At 45.6% G+C, this 14,234-nt stretch overlaps 3 protein-coding genes across 6 annotated transcripts in view; 2 read left to right on the top strand and 1 right to left on the bottom strand.

Annotated features, from left to right (window-relative positions):
• The window catches only part of ptprfb (protein tyrosine phosphatase receptor type Fb), a 129,058-nt gene extending 128,221 nt beyond the window's left edge, over positions 1-837 (top strand). For both annotated transcript variants that reach the window (XM_079611809.1, XM_079611808.1), the window contains one exon: positions 16-837. In XM_079611809.1, coding sequence (XP_079467935.1) covers positions 16-84 — 69 coding nt within the window. In that variant the 3' untranslated portion in view covers positions 85-837. The remainder of the gene's footprint in view (positions 1-15) is intronic.
• Positions 838-3,142: 2,305 nt separating this feature from the next.
• Positions 3,143-4,720, bottom strand: LOC306998968 (uncharacterized protein; the record flags this gene model as incomplete). Its single annotated transcript, XM_079613367.1, has 4 exons — positions 4,288-4,720; positions 4,034-4,127; positions 3,629-3,716; positions 3,143-3,547 (listed from the first exon to the last, which is right to left on the bottom strand). Exons 1-4 carry the CDS (start codon positions 4,343-4,345, stop codon positions 3,143-3,145), a joined length of 645 nt encoding a protein of 214 aa, XP_079469493.1. The 5' UTR covers positions 4,346-4,720.
• A 1,615-nt stretch (positions 4,721-6,335) lies between these two features.
• The window catches only part of st3gal3b (ST3 beta-galactoside alpha-2,3-sialyltransferase 3b), a 117,892-nt gene continuing 109,993 nt past the window's right edge, over positions 6,336-14,234 (top strand). For 2 of the 3 annotated variants that reach the window (XM_079612634.1, XM_079612633.1), the window contains exon 1: positions 6,337-6,474. The gene's annotated coding sequence lies outside the window, so the exon portion shown is untranslated. Of the gene's footprint in view, positions 6,475-14,234 lie in introns of all 3 variants that reach the window. The other variant, XM_079612632.1, reaches the window with a different exon arrangement.

The raw sequence follows: 14,234 nt of genomic DNA, 5'->3' as shown, positions 1-14,234 counted from the left end.
TGTTTTCCCCTGCAGGACCAGTACCAGCTGTGCTACAGAGCCGCTCTGGAGTACCTGGGGAGCTTCGATCACTATGCAACGTAACCACTCCTGGAACACAGCCCTCTGGTACAACTCTTCAGGAGTGCACCAAGTGTCCCTTCTGAGCCACCGTTCCCCCACCCCATCCTGTACAGAGATCTGGGGGGGTGGGAAGGGCAGGCTATCCAGCGGCTGGTTAACCAATCACAGCAGTCCGTTATTGACTGGCACCGAGAGATTTCTTTAAGAAATATAGACAACTCTCTTTCAAGAAGCACCATCTAAAAAAAAACTATATTCTAGTTTCTCTTTAGCGTACGCCAACCCACACTACAGTCGAAGGCTACTGGTAGCACTAATTCTTTCTTTCTTTTTCCTGCTTTTTTTTTAAATCATGATTATCATTTTATTATTATTTTTAAAATCCAGTATGACAATATTGTTATTATTCTTATTTAGAATATTTGTGTTTTTTAATCATCTTTTAACATCTTTTGTCTTAACGGCCTTTTCCGTGGGTCTACCTTTTCTTTAATTGGTACTGTTTTCTTTTCTTTATAATAGGTTATTTTAGCACAAGAACATGTATTTTTAACATGTTCCTCTGATACTAATACGAGAGAACCGCTGTTCTCTAAGCTGCTGATGGTTCGACTTTGTAACATGATTTTTGTATGATTTAATTTTTTTCTCGTTATGTATAATTGGTCTTATTGGGCTAAAATGAGCGGGTTCACTTTTGGAGAAGCCTTTAATGTTCTGTCTCTCTATGGTATCTCAATGATAAAAGAAAAATGCCTTTGGTTAGTGGTACTGAATAAGAAAAAGTTTTGGTAGGGGGAAATAAAATCAGCACTGTACAGAACTCAGTAGGGGTTAAATGTGATTTGTGAAGAATAAACCTTCCGATTGGAGCGCGTTCACTGTGAGGGACGTTACCGGGAACCGAACGCAATCCTGGCGAAAAGTGACCCTCGCACCCCCGGCTTCTCTGTGACATTTGAAGACCTGGTATTGACATGAGACCAATCGCCATTGGCAACCTGTACAGTATAAACCACTCCCCCGAGGGAGTCAGCTCTGTTTAATCCAACTCTTCTTTTTATACAGAAATATATATATACATAAATTTATAATTATGAATAAATATAAATACTATTATAGATACAGTATATAAACAGCTTCTGCTCTATTGTCCATAATTCTCTCAAAACGTAATCCTGGACTTTTCTTGATATACCAACAAAGAGAAAACTACACAAGAGACTGCTGTGTGTGAATCTATTCATGGTACAAAAGTTATATCTACTGTATTATCTACGCACCCCGGGTGTTTGGCGGTCTCCTCTGATGGGATGGGGCAGCACAACGCGAATTAAAAACACTTCCTACAGGACGACGTCATTTCATGCCTGCTCGATTACAACCGGCATGTTAAAGGGAGACCTGGCCATACGTTCAGAATATGTTGGCAAGTTCATTTTTACCTTGTGAATGATTAGTGCTGTAGAGGTTCGATCTGTTGTATACACAGTCTGTTTTCTATTTGTTAATAAGAAAACTGGAATAAAAAATGTTGCAGGAAAAAACTCATTGATGTTAATAAAGTTCAATAATTGGTTTTTGTACAAAATATTGTCTCTGTGTGCGTTTCTGGACCTTGTTCAGTCAGTGTATCGTTTGATTTAAATGGAAGACAAAATGACTGGATGTTAGATGACTTCAGCTTTGTAAAGCACTCAAATAACACTAGTTGTTTCAAACCTTTATGAATTTCTTTCTTCTGCTGAACACAAAAGATATTTTGAAGAATGTCGGTAACCAGACAGTTGATGGACCCCATTGACTGCCATAGACTGCCACATTTTGAAGTGAACTATTCCTTTAAGACCTCAGATCTGTGATTTATCCAGCAGGGATAACTGTTCTTTGGCTTTCTGTCATGAAACAAATGTTCAGTGAAAACTCAATTCGAGCACTGGGTAAAACGGTCCCACAGAAGCAGTGCAGCCTCTGTTTTGGTTGAAATTAAGGAAAGCTGAAGCACTTACAAGAAGTTACAACTGCCTATGCTTCGGAAGGATGCCAACTTTAGGAATGAGTGGCTGAAATTCAGCCTGATCGTGTGAAAACGGAACTGGCTTTATAATCACTGAAGCTGTCGATCAAGCTGTCAATTAAGTAAACGAGTTCTGTACTCGAGCTGTCTACTTACAGTGAATCTCTTATTTAGGCTACAAAACAGCTCGCACGTGTCTAACTTAATTCGTGTGAAAAGACATAAACAAGAAATGAGGTGACTTACATTTAGACTCAGACAATATTCTATCTTTTGGCGAACGAAAATAGTTCCAAACAAATCCACAGCAGAGCCGTGGGTCTCCGAGCAACACAGTGGCGTTTCTTTACTGAATGTGTTTATTTGAACGAATGCATGTTTATCAAATATTTTACACTTTGATTTGAGGTTGCGAGTTAATTTATTTTATTCTTCCCTCTTTTTGAAATGATCCGTCAATTGAGTCAGCCCTGCAAACCTGTTGTTAGACAATGCAGCGGACAGTGGAAATATGCAGTCAAACACTCTGGAGACCATCCTAGATGATTCCCACCGGGAGAGGCCTTACCAGGGTCTCTATTGTGGAGCCCACCCAGGTCCCGCAGCACCACCAGGGTCTCCCTGCTCAGCTCAATTCTTCTGTTTAGTGTACGGTTCATTTAAATTACATTGTTTGTCAGATGACATACATAAAGTTATGTTGTAAATAGTATAAAAACGTTCTTTATCTATATAATTATTTATTTTCATTTTCACAAATGTTATTTAAAAAAAAATTGTATTGAAGTTTTTTTTTTTTTTTAATTGCACATCATTAAAAAAATAAGCAATGTCCAGAACTATTTTTTTTAATTTCATATCCCAACACATCAAGTTACATAAAAAAAAAAATGCACAGAAATTGACCATAAATTATGTTTATTACCTCATATAAATTAACTGTACACAACTTAGTTTTCTCTTTTTTAAAAAAACATTAAATACCTCACTTAATTTAACTAGATTACAAAAATAAACTGTACAGAACTTAGTTTTCTCTTTTACAAAAAATAAAATAAAACACTACTTCTCCACCAATCGCTCAAGAAGAGCAAACAGCCTGTCCATCCTCTCCCTGCTCTCCTGCGCTCTCCTCTCCTCTGCCTCCCTTTGCAGTGCCATGTCCTCTCTAATTAAATTAAGCAGTTCCTCCTCAAAGTACCGCTTTCTCCGTGCTGCTGGTGGTTCTGGTCCTGCTGGTGGTTCTGGTGCTGCTGGTCCTGCTGGTGGTGCTGCCCCTGGCTCCTCCTCACCGTGGGCACCCACTGCTGAACTCGGCCCTGGTCTGTCCTCAGGGATTGAGGCAATGAGGACAGGGGGGTTGGTGCACTGCCTCTGTCCCAACACCTCATCCATGAGGACAAACCAGGGCCAAGTTTTAGCAGTGGGTTTCCCACTCACACCCTCACCTGTCCCACACTTGCAATCCTAAGGCAGAGCAAATTAACCATGTCTTGTTAACAACAGTACGATAAATTTCAGCAAAGATGTGTGTATTAACTCTCTTACTTTGTATTTTCTTTTTAAGTTGTCCCATTTTTTTTTTGCCTGTATGGGAGTTACCATCCCCAGCAGACCCATTTTCTCCAGAATTGCTCTAAAAAAGCAGAAAAGGGTACATGAAAAATATTAACACAGGGGTGCAATCTTAACATTAGTGCATTGTTACCACTGCAAAATATGACGCATCAGGACATGCATACAAAATACTTCAGAAATCATATTTCTGGATACTCAAATTTGGTTAAAACCTTTGTAGACGTAGCTAGCATGACAGCACTACAAAAACACATAAACGTGAAACCCCATTGCCTTATCTACTGCTTTTATTTTTGTTGTGGGCTTTATAGGGTGAGTTATAGTACACAAGTGAGACAGACTAGTGCACATTTAACAAATAGGTTGTTGTCTTACCTCCAAGCCACGCTGGCAGAGTTTTTCGCCCCCGTAAAGAAATGGTCATTTTCGAACCGCAACTTAATAAATCGAGCTGTCTGCTCCTTGCTCCCTGAAACAATTATTAAACTAATATTAGCACAAATGTTGCCTCAAACCACCTGACACGCAATGGTGACGAATGAGTTAAGATGAAGTTTATAAGCGATAAAAACTTGTGGCTTTTAACTCGTATCGCTAGCTATTTGAGTAAATGAAAACATGATACTTACATTTAAGTGTGAATTTCCCATGGAATTTCCCCTCCACTACCGAACTCTCTGCCGCCATTTTTTTTTTAATAAAAATGCGGTCCCGCAATGACTTATGGGGTAGGATAGGCCGATAAGGATCCTTTTATGTATCCTTCCTTTCACGGGGAAACGAAGTGCCTTGTGCCTTTGTCGCGCCGCGATGACGCAACCGGCCTTCGAATACGGCCTTCGAAGGATGCAGAATTGAATTGGGACAGCCTTCATCGCGCCGCCGTGACGCAATCGGCCTTCAAATACGGTCAGCCTTCAGAGGATGCACTGCAGCCTTCACAGCTACATCAGTCCGCATCAGCTGTGTGTCTGCATCAGGTCAGTAACTAATTGGCATGTCTGTTCTTCCTATGTGGAGTAGCAGCTCGCGCATCAAATTAATAAAAGTATAAACCCTAGCTTAAACACGCTCATGTGAATAGCTTTGATATACAGTAGTTCTGTTTTATGTTTGTTCTGAGAATAGTCATGACTTTGTTTTCCTCATGGGAAAAAGGCACCAGGCATTTTGCAAAAGGCAAAATGTACACAAATAGCCTTACTTTATCTAATTCGTCTTTTGTACATAAGGCTGTGCCGGTGTTCTGTCGAAGGTATCCCATTCTGATGGGTATGGTGTTCCGTCAGAACACCTAGCTGTTGTACAGTAACTTGCTATTATTCCAAACTCATTTCCCTTGAAGATACTGATTTAGCCTTCGTGTAGTCTATTAGGACTCACTCGATTGAAGTACGAAGCCTTCTTTACATTAATAGTTAGCATCCAAATGTTACATTGCAAATATGGAAACGTTGGGCCGAGAGATGCGCGAATCCAACGTCGGAACAGTTTCAGTTTAGATTCAAATAAATTCGTTTAGGCTTGGTGTTAAAATAGGCTAAATGTTGTTTGTAATAAATGGCACAATATGCTATTTTTATAGGCTTCTATTTATATTTTTTTTATTATACTTGCACTAGCCTAGCTATACTTATTTTTCATTCTTGTTGTTTTCTGAATAGGCTGCTTTCATTTAAGGAGTGACATGCTACAGTAGGCAAAGGGGAAGTAAAATATGCATAGCCTATATGTTATATAGTGTTTATAATGTTAATTTTGTATTTTATTTACCGGTCTTTAACACTATTTCTGAATAGGCTATAAAATGCGGTTTACAACGATGTAAGCGCGCGCACGTGTCTCTCGCACAAGCGCGCATCCTATAGATATAAATTATATGCTAATACATTTTAATAAAACACACAGGCCTTCATCATTAAACCCAGAAGAGTATGTATTTTAATATATCTGTTGTTCTCTGTTCTTCGGTTGTCAGTCGGAATGACATTCATGCGTGAACGTTAGCTAGGCATTATTCTTTCCTTTTAGTATTAGTGTTTAAAATATTTAATTTATATATATTTTTTTAACTTACTGGGCGAGGGAGACCATGCTAACAGCCGTCATTTACCCTGCCATACCAAGCTTATGCAAAGGTGAATTTACTGAAGAAAACTGTCTATAGCGCTAGTTCTTCCCCGGTACGGGTTATGTCGAGCCACTCGTTAGTCTGGTTGTCTAATGAGAAAAATATGAAATGTAGTTGCAATAAATGAGGAGGGGCTCCCCTGTTCCATGATGGCGGCTCTATTGACGCATTTCTCCACCAGTAAGCTGGTGTGTGGTGGGCGTTCTGGCGCAATATGACTGCCGTCGCATCATCCAGGTGGATCCTGCACATTGGTGGTGGTTGAGGAGATTCCCCCTTCTATGTAAAGCCAGAGCCCGTCTACGGAGAGCCTGCCCACTCCCTATTCACCTTTGGCTAAGCCCCGCCCCCCTTAGTTACTGTTGCTACCTCCGACAACTTCATCTGGGTTCTGGTTTGGTATCAACATGGCTTATGCTGTGACGGCTCTTCCTGCTGAAATGTTATCAAACTTTTATAAAGCAGCAAATAAAGTGTCGATAGAAGTAGGCAGAAGGGGCTGCAGTGTGCGTTCGAAGGCTATATTCAAGACATACGGGTGAAACGCAAGCAACAACAAGGCATCCAAATAGAGGCAAAACAAAAGCATAACGGTCACAGTCAAAAACTGAACCACCGCATATCCTAATCGAGACGGAGGCTGTGACTAACAATATCAGGAGAAACACTGTTCATACAAAGCTGGGTAGGTCTCTATTCACTTCTATAATCGTTATTATTTACAAAGCAAACGGACTACGCGAGTATAAAGTTGTATTTATTAGCAGCGTGTGCTAGCGTGTCAACAATTAGGGCAGAGAACCGAAATCATAACCTAAACAGCATAAAACTGTCTAACTAGTATAACTTCACAGTAAGGTTAAAAGCTAAATGTATCTTAGAGCAAAAGTGAGCTTGTTGATCCTTGAGGGGTTTCGCTGACTGAGGACGTCCACACAGTTTAATCCAAAGACGACACTTGTCAGTATTTAACTTGTCAGTATTTAAGGAAAAAACGGACACCCCCTCCAACCTCTCTGGGAAATGCGTATCTGTGTTACAAATGCCCCAGGCACAACGTTTAACCATATTTTTAATAAAACGACGACGTAATAGCCTGCCGAGACCAAAAATATGAGCCGCCTGCGTTGAAGTCAATGGAGCGCCGTGAAAAAGTGTCGGACCCTCTGTGGGAGCTCGTTCTTGGCTGCGCTGTGATTGGTCAATCTACATTCTAGGGCGTGGCTTAGCCAATGGCGAATTAAGTCCTATTGTACCGAATTTTGGTTGTAGTTCCACCAGAGTTCCACCCAAATGAATGGGAGTCTATGGAGCTAGACGGCATTATTTTTTCTCTTTTACCCGATTGCCATTGAGAAATCTCAAATTTGATTGTAGGTTTTGCAAGTTCAACATGGGTTATAAGTTGAAAGTTGAATGAACGAGTACTTATGTCCTTTGACTCCTTTCGATTTCTTACAGGTTGAGTTGTTGTTGCCCATAACACGCTAGCATAATGCTAATGAACACTGATTGGTCAGTGAAGGACTGATTACGACCAGAGATACCGCTTGATGGCATCGTGGCATCCGAAGCAGGACCAGAATGTCTTAGCAATAACTCTTCTAGCACGTGTATTTACCTGTGTCAGCTGTGTTGTCGATGACTTGAGAGAAAAGAAAGTGCAGAGCGCGAAAGCAACAAAGTGACTGAAGGATAAAGCAGTATCTCTGGTCGTACGATGTATGTCGTCATTGACATTTTTTAAAAGACTTTTTAAAGCAAATAAGTGACTCTAAAAAAATCTAACACCCAGCCATGTGTAATTTCTTTGCATCTCCTTTCGAATACAACATTCAAATTACTAGACAAAAAAGTATATCCTGAGAAAAGTGGATTGTCACGGGTGGGTTGTGGAGGATGGAGTGAGGACTCAAGTGCGGAAGTGAAGTAGTGTTTAATTAAGTAAAACATAAATCAAACAAACAAACAAAGGAAAACCAGGTCCCATGAACTAATGACTAAATCCAAGAACATGATAATGGCAGGCACAGAACAACACACAACTAAACACCCAGGTAACATTAACAACGAACGAGCACAGGACAGCTAACACAGGGAGACTAAATAGGAAGGCAAACAAAGAGAGTAACGAGGGAAGGCAGGTGGAACAAATAAACCAATAATTAGATAACAAGGGGGAGGGACCAGACAATGACAAGAGCACATGGCCCCAAAATAACAAAACACCCATGTGCATCACCAGACAGGACAGACATGTGACATTACCCCCTCCCTACGGAGCGGCTACCAGACGCTCCATAAGACCGGGGCGGGACGGGAGGGACAGACCAGGGCGGGACGGAAGGGACAGGCGACGCGGACAGTTCATCAGGCGGCCAAGGCGAAGCGGACAGTTCATCGGGCGGCCAGGGCGGTGAAGACCCCTCGGGCGGCCAGGGCGGTGAAGACCCCTCGGGCGGCCAGGGCGGTGAAGACCCCTCGGGCGGCCAGGGCGGTGAAGACCCCTCGGGCGGCCAGGGCGGTGAAGACCCCTCGGGCGGCCAGGGCGGTGAAGACCCCTCGGGCGGCCAGGGCGGTAAAGACCCCTCGGGCGGCCAGGGCGGTGAAGACCCCTCGGGCGGCCAGGGCGAAGACGACAGTCCATCTGGCGGCCAGGGCGGAGATGACAGTCCATCTGGCGGCCAGGGCGGAGGCGAACAGGGTGAAGACGACCACTCGGGCAGCCATGGCGGTGAAGACCCAAGCGGAACAGGAATAGACCCTTGCTCAGGAACAGTCACAGACACCACCGGCTCAGGAACTGCAACAGCAACAGACACCACCGGCTCAGGAACAACAACAGCAACCGGCTCAGGAACAGCAAAAGACACCGGCTCAGGAACAGCAACAGACACCACCGGCTCAGGAACTGCAACAGACACCACCGGCTCAGGAACTGGAACAGACACCACCGGCTCAGGAACTGCAACAGACACCACCGGCTCAGGAACTGGAACAGACACCACCGGCTCAGGAACAGCAACAGACACCACCGGATCAGGAACTGCAACAGGCACCACCGGCTCAGGAACTGCAACAGGCACCACCGGCTCAGGAACTGCAACAGGCACCACCGGCTCAGGAACTGCAACAGGCACCACCGGCTCAGGAACTGCAACAGGCACCACCGGCTCAGGAACTGCAACAGGCACCACCGGCTCAGGAACAGCAACAGACACCACCGGCTCAGGAACAGCAACAGACAGCGGCTCAGACACCGGCTCAGGAACAGCAACAGACAGCGGCTCAGACACCGGCTCAGGAACCAGGGCGAGCAACTGGGACGGTCCCGGCAGGGCGAGCAGCTCGGGCGGGGCCGGCAGGGCGAGCAGCTCGGGCGGGGCCGGCAGGGCGAGCAGCTCGGGCGGGGCCGGCAGGGCGAGCAGCTCGGGCGGGGCCGGCAGGGCGAGCAGCTCGGGCGGGGCCGGCAGGGCGAGCAGCTCGGGCGGGGCCGGCAGGGCGAGCAGCTCGGGCGGGGCCGGCAGGGCGAGCAGCTCGGGCGGGGCCGGCAGGGCGAGCAGCTCGGGCGGGGCCGGCAGGGCGAGCAGCTCGGGCGGGGCCGGCAGGGCGAGCAGCTCGGGCGGGGCCGGCAGGGCGAGCAGCTCGGGCGGGGCCGGCAGGGCGAGCAGCTCGGGCGGGGCCGGCAGGGCGAGCAGCTCGGGCGGGGCCGGCAGGGCGAGCAGCTCGGGCGGCGCCGGCAGGGCGAGCAGCTCGGGCGGCACGGCAGGGATGGCAGTTACCTCCAGGCTAGTCTCTGGGTTAGAACCCACCAGACGACCCGATGAAGAGGTTCCTCTCCTTCTCCTCCTCCGTCTCCGGACCACCGAAATCGGAACAGCAGACACTGGCTCCGACTCAGGAACAGCAGACACTGGCTCCGACTCAGGAACAGCAGACACTGGCTCCGACTCAGGAACAGCAGACACTGGCTCCGACTCAGGAACAGCAGACACTGGCTCCGACTCAGGAACAGCAGACACTGGCTCCGACTCAGGAACAGCAGACACTGGCTCCGACTCAGGAACAGCAGACACTGGCTCCGACTCAGGAACAGCAGACACTGGCTCCGACTCAGGAACAGCAGACACTGGCTCCGACTCAGGAACAGCAGACACTGGCTCCGACTCAGGAACAGCAGACACTGGCTCCGACTCAGGAACAGCAGACACTGGCTCCGACTCAGGAACAGCAGACACTGGCTCCGACTCAGGAACAGCAGACACTGGCTCCGACTCAGGAACAGCAGACACTGGCTCCGACTCAGGAATGATCTCAGGATCCACTGGACCCGATGACCGGACAGCTCTCTTCCTCCTCCGCCTCCGACCACGCGGAGGTATAGCCATCTCGTCGGTCACCACTGGCGTAAGGACAGAGAGCGTAGACTGCTCTCTACCAGCCGGTGTTGAGTCCTCCTGGACCACCGGGCTAGGGAGCACCGGACTTAAGACCACTGGTTCTGGGATCAATCCAGGTTGAAGCGGGGAATGGCGTCGAGATTCCTCTCGACCATCTCCTCTCCTCCGACCTCCACGTGTTCCAGAGAATCTGGCGAGGCGGGTCCCCTCAAAATTTTCTCTGCCAGATGGCCAGGTCTCCCTGGTGTTGGTAGAACGTGGTTCCGGGAAGCTGTCAACAGTATACCCTATTCCTCCAACTTGACCTCTGGCAGCCCTCATCTCTGCAGTCTTTCGAGCACCTATGACGAAGAGCTCAAATAATGTCATAGGAGGCCCAGATCCTCCTCTCCTTCCCTCCTGGGTAGTAGCGGAAGGAATACGAACCCCTCTACTGCTGGAACCAGACATCATGGCTTCTAGTCTCTCCTTCCGCTGAGTCCTCAAAATGGCTCGTTCGTTCTGTCACGGGTGGGTTGTGGAGGATGGAGTGAGGACTCAAGTGCGGAAGTGAAGTAGTGTTTAATTAAGTAAAACATAAATCAAACAAACAAACAAAGGAAAACCAGGTCCCATGAACTAATGACTAAATCCAAGAACATGATAATGGCAGGCACAGAACAACACACAACTAAACACCCAGGTAACATTAACAACGAACGAGCACAGGACAGCTAACACAGGGAGACTAAATAGGAAGGCAAACAAAGAGAGTAACGAGGGAAGGCAGGTGGAACAAATAAACCAATAATTAGATAACAAGGGGGAGGGACCAGACAATGACAAGAGCACATGGCCCCAAAATAACAAAACACCCATGTGCATCACCAGACAGGACAGACATGTGACATGGATTTTTAGGGGTATAGCTCCATAGACCTCCATTCGTTCTGCACTCGTCCTGTGAGCGCCCTCATAATCAGAATCAGAGTGGAACTGTAACCAGTCAGAAGCCGGAAGTGTAGCGAGAGTGAAACTTCTCCCCTTATTAGACATTCTCTGGTAAAGCTCTTTGAGTGCCGAGAAAAGCGCTATATAAATGTAATGAATTATTATTATTATTAAAGAAAAGTGCTCAGCTGAATTTAGTGGTTTAAAAATAAAATAAATTCAAATGTGCCTTTTACCCTGGTGCCGCGGTGCGCCTTTAGCTCGTTGTACCCTAAAAAATGCTGGGTTGTTTTAACCCAAATATGGGTCAAATATGGACGAACCCAACCGTTGGGTTAACATTTTTTTTATGAAAAAATTTAACCCAACGGCTGGGTTTGTCCATATTTGACCCAGATTTGGGTTAAAACAACCCCACATCACAATTTTTTAGTAAATGAATGCAACAAACTGTGCCAACATGAAAATCTGGAAACACGCCTGGAAAATACAGACTATGACCATTTTAAATATTCATAAATAGGCGCTATCTTGACGAGAAACTCCCTCCAACACTCCTTTATTATGAGAAATTTTTACATGGACCTGCCATTCAATCTCTTTGAGATTCTTTAGATTTTATTTACAAACAAATAGCAGATCTCCATCCACCATGGACACATTGAAGTGATACTGTAAGCTGATTGGCCTTAATCAGCTAAATGGTTACCTCTGGCCATGACTGGTTACACATGCAAAAGGAGCTTTTATTTTGGCTTTCTTATGTCTTTAAAGGCCACATTATGGACAGATGCAAACAACGTTTATTTTAATATCTATTCATGTTGGTCAGTTTAATAATAAGTGGAGCAGGTATTGTTGTCATCATCTTCTATTTGTGCAGTCAGTAAAATAAGCTTGGACTACCGGGAATGATAGATATAGGCCTATACTTTTACTTGATATTCATCTGACACATTAGTAGATAAACTGATAAATACAAAACTTCACTTCATGTTTAATTTTGAATACATTTTAAGGAGGTTCTCGGCCTCCCTTGCCTCTTCTGTAAAAGGCATACAATTTAAAAATATATATTTTTTAGAAAACTAAGACAACCATATATGTTAACTCGACTCATCACTTCCTTTTATCTTTCTTTAACAGTGTTTTTTATATATAGATTGCACAAAGGCAGTATTGTATATCACTTCTTATGATCATCTTTCACCATCAAATCCAACATCAATATGACTGTCAACCATGCCCACTTATATTCATGAGAGCACAGAGCAGTGCTCCTGAACTATCAGATGAGCTCGTCATGGGCTTTGCTGCGGGGCGGTGGTGGGCAATAATGGAGGTTTCCTGCCCCATATCTGTGGAGCATGCATATGGAGGACCCTACCTCATGGCAGTGGTGGGGAACAGTGGAGTAAGGTGACACTTCATGCCCCACATGCCTGGTCTTCAGGGATTCATCTGAGAATGCTCAGTCTCCGCACTCAGGCTTCTCAGATGCAACACTGAAGTCCAAGAAGCAGTGGAGGCAGAAGAAGACTCAGGGAGTATCCATGCCTGATGGGTCCACACAAGGAGCACCAGTGCCCATCACGTTCTGTGCCTGTTGGTCCTGAGATGGGGAAACTCACCTCATCCCTGGTATTCAGGGATGCTTCTGAGAAGGCCACACACACACTCAGGCTTCCCATGTGCATCATTGAAGACCAGCAAGCAGCGAAGAAAGCAGAAGCTGAAAAAGACACAGGGAGCAGCTTTGGTTGCCAAGTCTCCACAGGGAGCACACGTGCCTGCTTGGTTCCCAACAAAGAGGGAAACTTAGGATCCCTGGGCATCTGATTAAGCATCTGCAAAATGCCTCTTGCACAGGGAGCAGCCATGCTTTCTGTGTCCATGCAAGAAACACATTTGCCCGCCAAGTCTTCACAGAGAGCACCTGTGCCGCCCTCAAAGGTGCTCACATGTTCCCCAAATGGAGCACCCATGCCAGACAAGGTTCCAGATAGGCAAAATCTAAAGATCCGTGAGCCGCAGAGGCAGGCGCTACAGCAGCAGAAGCCGCGAGCCTATTCTCTTCAGAGAACAACTGTCTGTTCCCCACAGGGTGCACATGTGCCCAACAAGATCCAAGAGAAGAAAAAAACGTAAGATTCCTGAGCCACCGAGGCAGGAGATGCAGAAGCCCATAGCCTCTTCTCTAAAGGGTGCGCCTGTCTGTTGCGCAGTGGGTGCTCAGGGTATCCCCCCTGACAAGATCCCAGAAAGGAGACCTCTGAAGATCCCGGAGTTGCTGAGGAAGGAGCTGCTGCAGCAGAAGCCTAAACCCTTTTCCATTCAGGTAGCACCCATGCTTACTAAAGTCCCCACTTGATGCACATTTACCCAACAGTACCCCAATAGGAGCGCCTGTGCATGTCAGGACCCCACAAGAAGCAGCAGTGCCTGCCAGGTCTCCACAGGCAGCGGCAGTGCCGGCCGAGTCAGTAACATTGCCCATCCAGAAAATATTAAAAGCAAAACGGAGGCTTGCTGAGCATCTGAGGGAGAATTTACAAAATGCACCAGTCTCTTTCACCCAGGGAGCCCCTATGCCCTCCAGGATCTTTGATTAGATCTCAAAGAGCTAGAGAGCTTTGGTTAGTCCCTCCTTTCTCTCAATTTTACTTAGATTTAAACAATTACACATTTTAATTATTTAATCTGGGATGAGTTACATATCCTTTTCAATTCATGGAATCCTCATATTGAAATGGTAGAAGCAATATGTCTTTAGATTATCTCTAAGAATCACTCATTAAATCTGGTCAGCATTACATGATTATGTCTGTTCCTTCAACAGGACAATGCAGCTGTGGTCCTGTCACCCAAACAAAACAGCAGCACATAGCATTCCAATACAGGGACCAACAGTCGGAACCAGGAAGCTTTGCTCGGAACCAATAGCTAAATGTGCTATTATTAATAAAAACTGTGTAAATAATACACTAGGCTACAAAAACTGTGTATTTATTTATTTATTTGTTTGTTTGTTTTAAAGAAAACAATGATCACAATAAGTAACAGGTTCCTGAAATATTGGTACACTTTACTTAAAGCCTATATAATGCATTATAGA

Source organism: Phoxinus phoxinus (assembly GCF_949152265.1).
Source record: "Phoxinus phoxinus genome assembly, chromosome: 5".
Classification (NCBI taxonomy): Eukaryota; Metazoa; Chordata; class Actinopteri; order Cypriniformes; family Leuciscidae; genus Phoxinus; species Phoxinus phoxinus.
This window is presented reverse-complemented; position numbering and strand designations above follow the sequence as displayed.